The sequence below is a fragment of the Parambassis ranga genome, chromosome 12 (assembly GCF_900634625.1).
Source record: "Parambassis ranga chromosome 12, fParRan2.1, whole genome shotgun sequence".
Lineage (NCBI taxonomy): Eukaryota > Metazoa > Chordata > Actinopteri > Ambassidae > Parambassis > Parambassis ranga.
Window position 1 is genome coordinate 15,595,100 of NC_041032.1, and position 6,539 is coordinate 15,601,638.

Consider the following 6,539-nt stretch of genomic DNA (forward strand, 5'->3'; position numbering starts at 1 on the left):
CGTCTTTAAGGTGCGATTTAAAATTAGTCTAATTGTAATAGTTCATCATTAAAATATACATTTATATAGATTTTCTCAAAAAAAGGTGTATTACCATGGCTAGATTTATATTAATATCTCAATATAAAATAATAAATACTAACAAATAAATGATTAAAAACGCAGCTTGATGTGTTTCATTAATATCTAAGAACTAAAACTTAATAAAACGCAGACTCGGCATGTTTCCTTTCCAGACCTTTGCTGACATCTTGTGTTCATCATGCGTCATTACACCCTGAAGTCACGTCACTCACAAAAAAGCAATGTTTACTGTAGTATTTATTTAATAAGGTGTGCTATCAACAGCACAAGACGATAAATAAATTAAATATATTTTAATATGTAGTTTTTAAACTGTTGTTGGTCCAACCAGGTGTTTGTGCCTTAACCAGAAATCTACTGTCGATCGTCACTCAGCCTTTTAAGTGTTTGTAAGTTATAGAAATTGATTTTTATTTTTATTTTTTTATTATTGATTGCAGTTTATGACTTCTTGGTCTTGTTCTTCTGAGAGGCTTTTTATATGTATAGAAGACCTGGAATCTGCATGTGTTTTGTTTTGTTTTTTGTTTGAGTTTTTACTGGATTTGTTTATATTTATTCATTATATCTAATAATTGACATAAAAATAATGATAATTACTGTTTTAAATGGATTTAAAATGATATTATTCAAGTGAATTGGCTCAAACTGTAATGAAATGGAGTAAATATACTTAGTGAAGGTCAGTATTCCGGTGACATATATTTTGATAAATTTGATAAAACATGTGAGAATTGACTGAAGATGCCTTCACTGGATGCTGTGTCGGAAGACACCGGCCGCGCATGCGCACCCGCTGCTCTCCTCCTGCCTCTGACCGTTAGTGACCTCAGCCTCCGCAGCAGCAGCAGCAGAACCGGGCCGGACTGCGGGATTCATCCCACACGGGGAGCGATGGCCGGGATATTCGGGAAGATCTTCGTGGGTATTTACGTAGAGATAAAACGGAGCGACGGTACGTACACACACACACACACACACACACACACACACACACTCAGACCGCTCTCCATCCGGTGGTCCGGATGGGAGCAGCTAGCGTCACCGCAGCTAGCAAGATGCTACATCCTCATGTTCTCTTTGATTCGCGTGTTTAAAATCACAGCGAGTGGAGACTTGGAGCTTTAACACTGACACGGTTCCGTCAGGTAGGCGGACACACGCCGGTGGGCCGGTGGGCCGGTGCCGGTGCTGCCGGGGGGGGGGGGGGGGGGGGGCAGCAGGCGGGCGTGTCCGTCCACCTGTGCGTATGTCCGGCTGTGAATAATGGCACCTGCCCTCTCCCTCCTGTCCCTCCTGTCTTCCCCTCTGCATCGCGGCTGGAGCCCCTCCGGTAAAAGGACGGGGTGCACGCCCCAGCCTGCGCCGCATCCCCCGGCAGCGGCCTGCCGGATGGCCGCTGCGGCCTCTCTCTCTCCCCTCTGACTGCATCACATATAAGCTGCTTTTAAAACGGCTTCGTGTTTGTTTTAATGATCATTTAACAGCCAGTGAACGCAGCTATCAGAGCAGAGTGAGTGACAGAGGACAGTGGCTCCATCAGCTCCATCAGCCACACCCATCAGCTCCATGCTGCAAAGGATCACACCTGCAGAACTACAGGAGGACAAACCACACTTTGTTCTCCTCAGTCAGGTCTTAGTCCTGTCAGGCTCGAGCCTGGGTTGTGTTCATGCTAACACCTCTGATATGAAGCTCGGGCCTCCACCCTACAGCCCCATACAGCACTGAGCAGGCCTGCATCTCTCTCTCTCTCCACCCTGTCTGCAGGACGGATCCACCAGGCCATGGTCACATCCCTGCACGAGGACAACGAGAGCGTGACAGTGGAGTGGATCGAGAACGGGGACACTAAAGGCAAAGAGGTACGTCCGCCGCCGCCCTCAGCTGTGCTGGGATGTAGTGAAGTTAATGTCATGATGTCACTTCCTGTCTGTCCTCGTCACGTCCGTCTTGTTCGTGGCTCAGATCGACCTGGAGAGCGTCTTCGCCCTGAACCCAGATGTGGCTCCTGATGAGGAGATATCACAGAGTCCCGAGGCTCCTCTTCCTCCCTCCAACATACCCAAAACCAGCAGGGTCCCCAAGGTCAGCCCCTGGACCGATAACCAATCGATCACGTTTGAACAGCGTCTGTCCTGTCTGCTGCAGTATTCACCTGTGTTATTGTTTCAGACCAGACGGACCGCCATCCCGAAGGCCGAGAACGCTCCACGGGAGAACAGAGGTGCGTTTGATTCATAACAGCTGACTTCAGCGTCGCACATCTTGTTTTTGTGATTTTGTTGGACACACACACACTGACTGAACTGTGTGCTCATCAGCCGCAGCAGTGGGAACCACCCGGGCCCGTCCCAGCCAGCACAGCCAACCCTCAGAGCCGCCTCCGCCCGCCATCGCTCCCCAGGCTGCTCTGAACCAGACCCTGTTGCAGCAGCAGAACGGTAACACGGCACGCCGTCATGGCCGCTCTCTGTGTGTCCTCTGAGGCCTCTGCTGCTGCTGCTGGCGATGCAGTGATGTCATCACACACAGCTGTGTGTCAAAAGGGTCTTTCACTGCCCGTGGCCTCAGACTGCAGCGCCTCTTCTAGCCCTCTGCCTGCAGCGCCCCCTGCTGGCAGAAAGCAATATCACTGAAAACTTTACATGTGAAACAAAACGCTCATTTATCAAAAAGCATAAATGCATATTTTGTTTCAGTATCATCAGAAAAATGTGCATGTTTATGCAGACGGACCTCCATCTTTACCTGAAATACTTTGATCGTTTGGATCATTTTCTTGCAGCTCGGAGGAAATCCAACTGTGTGAAGGAGGTGGAGAAACTGCAGGAGAAGAGAGAGAAAAGGCGACTGCAGCAACAGGAGCTCCGAGAGAAGAGAGCACAAGTGAGGACAACACACACACAGACACACACACAGACGCACACACATGTGATTTAACAGTGCGTTTGTTTTCTGTCTCACTGCAGGAGGTGGATGTTAATCTACCAAACTATGAGATCATGTGTATGATCAGAGACTTCAGAGCCAGTCTGGACTACAGACCGTTAACATCCAACGATCTGGTGAGTCTGATGTCCTGCAGCCAGGGGGGAGGAGGAGGTTCAGGGAGGGAGGTGGTACTGAAACATAGGAGGAAACAGATGTGAGGAGAAGAGGAAAGAATCCGGGTCAGTCCATTTGAAGGCAGCTGTGTTATCTGTGTTTCAGATCGAGGAGCACAGGATCTGTGTGTGCGTCCGCGCTCGTCCTCTCAACAAAAAAGGTGAGTGGACCCACCTCAGTGTGGCCCGTTAGCATTAGCGCTGCTGCTAGCTGATGTACTGACTGATCGGATCTGACTCTGCGTTTCAGAGCTGTCGACGAAGGATCTGGATGTGATCACCATCCCCAGTAAGGATGTGGTGATGGTCCATGAGCCCAAGCAGAAGGTGGACCTGACCCGCTACCTGGAGAACCAAACATTCCGCTTCGACTACGCTTTCGACGAGAACTCCACCAATGAGATGGTTTACAGGTGCCCTCTGTTTTCCTGTTTGTTTGTTTACCTCAGACTGAACCCTTACATCAAGCGCTCCTCCTCTTCCTCCTCTTCCTCCTCCTCCTCCTCCGCTGCAGGTTCACCGCTCAGCCGCTGGTGGAGACCATTTTTGAGCGGGGAATGGCGACATGCTTCGCGTACGGACAGACCGGCAGCGGAAAAACACACGTGAGTGTTCCGACTCTGACCTGAGGAGGAGGAGGAGCGCTTGTCTTCGTCTTTAATCTGTGTCTCCCTTTCAGACAATGGGAGGAGACTTTTCAGGGAAGAACCAGGACTGCTCTAAAGGGATCTATGCGCTGTCAGGTCGGTCTCCTCCTCATGTCTTCACTGCTGCTCACGCTTGATTGAACTCACTTCCTCCTGTTTGTCTTCCTGCAGCCAGAGATGTCTTCCTCATGCTGAAGAAGCCGTGTTATAAGAAGCTGGACCTGCAGGTGTTCGCCACGTTTTTTGAGATTTACAGCGGGAAGGTGAGTCCCAGCAGGACCGTCGCTGTCCAGACGCAGAGTCAGCTGCTTCAGTTTGTGTTTGTATTTCAAGGTGTTCGACCTGCTGAACCGCAAAGCCAAGCTGCGCGTCCTGGAGGACGGGAAGCAGCAGGTCCAGGTGGTGGGCCTGCAGGAGAGGGAGGTGAAGTGTACCGAGGACGTCCTCAAACTCATCGAAGTGGGAAACAGCTGCAGGTAAACACAGCCCGCGATCGTCCGTCCAGTTTAACAGCGAGCAGAGAGAGAGCGGCTGAATGTTCTGTCCCTCAGGACGTCCGGTCAGACGTCGGCCAACGCCCACTCCTCTCGGAGCCACGCCGTGTTCCAGATCATCCTGCGGCGGCGAGGAAAGATGCACGGAAAGTTCTCCCTCATCGACCTGGCCGGAAACGAGAGGGGGGCGGACACGTCCAGCGCAGACCGGCAGACCCGCCTCGAAGGAGCCGAGATCAACAAGAGCCTGCTGGCACTCAAGGTCTGAGAGGTGCCCTGCTTCTGATGTAGACCCTGTGGGGACGGATGAACTGAATCCTGTGCTGTGTGTTCCTGCAGGAGTGCATCCGAGCGCTGGGCCGAAACAAACCACACACTCCGTTCAGAGCCAGCAAGCTCACCCAGGTGCTGAGGGACTCCTTCATCGGAGAAAACTCCAGGACGTGTATGGTAAGACTGCATACAGTCTACAGACCAGCACTGCAGGCCTGCTCTGTTAACACCTCGCTCATGTTCCCTCTGCAGATCGCCACCATCTCTCCTGGCATGGCATCCTGTGAAAACACCCTGAACACGCTGAGATACGCCAACAGGTACAAACAGATTCTCTCCTAACCAAAAAACACGTAAACAGCCCGAGAAGACGCACGTCTGCTTCATGTCACTGTGCTCCTGATGGTCTGATGCCGTGTTTCTCTGTCCTGACCCGTCTGTTCCAGAGTGAAGGAGTTTGGGATCAGTCCCTCAGACATTCCCTTCTCTCAGACCGGAGGTGGAGGAGGTCGCTCCGAGCTCTCGCCCAGCTATGAGTACGGACACGCCGCTGTTTCTAATGACAGGTCACCTTCATCTGAAGCCCGGCAGGCGCTCTGCGTGCTTTTAAAACCTGAGTGTTGATTATTAGCTGCACAGATTCGGACTTCACTTCATGGAAACACACTTTTTAAACGTCACCATATTCATCCGTCATCCCATAGTTAAACCTTTCTGTGTTCTTTTTCCGTTTTCCTCTGACATCCATCATTTGTTGTCCTGCTTTTATTTTTTCAGGCTCCGCCTCCCGCATGGTGTCCGTCCTCATGTTGCTCTTACATAACTCAGTATGTCTGTATATTTACACCGCATGCAGCTCGTGCCGTCACCGCTCTCACACCGTCGCCTCACCTGCAGCGCTGCTCTGTGTGTTGTCAGGGTGAAGGAGCTGACGGTGGACCCCGCGGCAGCGATGGAGGGTCTTCAGGGAGGACACGTCACCCAGCTGGAGGTGCTGGAGGCTCAGTGGGGGGTGGGCAGCTCCCCACAGAGGGACGACCTGAAGCTGCTCTGTGAACAGAACGTAAGAAAAACAAAACAACTCACAGGCCCACAGACAGCAGCTGGCATTAAAAGCTGACTGCATCAACAGCAGTGCCCTCTGTGGCCACCGGCTGTAGTTACAATTTGTCACAGTGAGAAACAGTTTTACCTTTGGTTTGTTGCTGTAGGAGGAGGAGGTTTCCCCGCAGCTCTTCACCTTCCATGAAGCCGTCTCTCAGCTGGTGGAGATGGAGGAGCAGGTTCTGGAGGACCACAGAGCCGTCTTCCAGGTACAACGACCCACAGTCAGCGTGTGGATAAGAAACCAAACACTGAGGGGGGGGGGGGGGTGGAGTTCATCCAGAGCTCACTAAAGACTAGAAGTAAAGATTATAACTAACCCTAACTGCAGCTTGTCGCTTTCAGGAGTCGATCCGCTGGCTGGAGGATGAGAAGGTGCTGCTGGAAATGACGGAGGAGGTGGACTATGATGTGGAATCATATGCAACCCAACTGGAACAAATCCTGGATCAGAAGATCGACATTCTGACCGAGCTGAGAGGTAACGGCGGCTGCTGCTGTCGCTGCATGTTTCAGACGTCCTGTCCTCAGTTTGAAGGAACATACAGCGTGATTAAACACTGTCCTCTCTGCTTCCAGACAAGGTCAAGTCGTTCCGTTGCACCCTTCAGGAGGAGGAGCAGGCTAGCAAACAAATAACCCCCAAGAGGCCTCGAGCGCTATAGACACATCAAACATGATCTTTCAATGAGCCGCCTCCCTGCTGTACAGGCTGCATCCCGTCCATCTGCCGAACCAAAGAGCGGCCCGCCGGCGCTCTCCCATCCTCCCCTCAAAGCGTATCCACACGTATGTGTCACAAGTGCTTCATTTAAAATCATGGATTTTTA

The 6,539-nt window shown here is 51.3% G+C and overlaps 1 protein-coding gene across 1 annotated transcript; it reads left to right on the plus strand.

The window, feature by feature from the left end:
• Positions 1-924: 924 nt before the first annotated feature.
• On the plus strand, positions 925-6,539 carry LOC114443611 (kinesin-like protein KIF2A). Its single transcript, XM_028417814.1, has 21 exons — positions 925-1,039; positions 1,855-1,949; positions 2,053-2,172; positions 2,260-2,311; positions 2,409-2,528; positions 2,873-2,973; positions 3,057-3,152; positions 3,298-3,352; positions 3,442-3,604; positions 3,706-3,796; positions 3,871-3,934; positions 4,010-4,101; positions 4,172-4,314; positions 4,390-4,594; positions 4,672-4,782; positions 4,858-4,925; positions 5,052-5,141; positions 5,524-5,668; positions 5,817-5,918; positions 6,055-6,190; positions 6,289-6,539. Exons 1-21 carry the CDS (start codon positions 979-981, stop codon positions 6,372-6,374), a joined length of 2,196 nt encoding a protein of 731 aa, XP_028273615.1. The 5' UTR covers positions 925-978; the 3' UTR covers positions 6,375-6,539.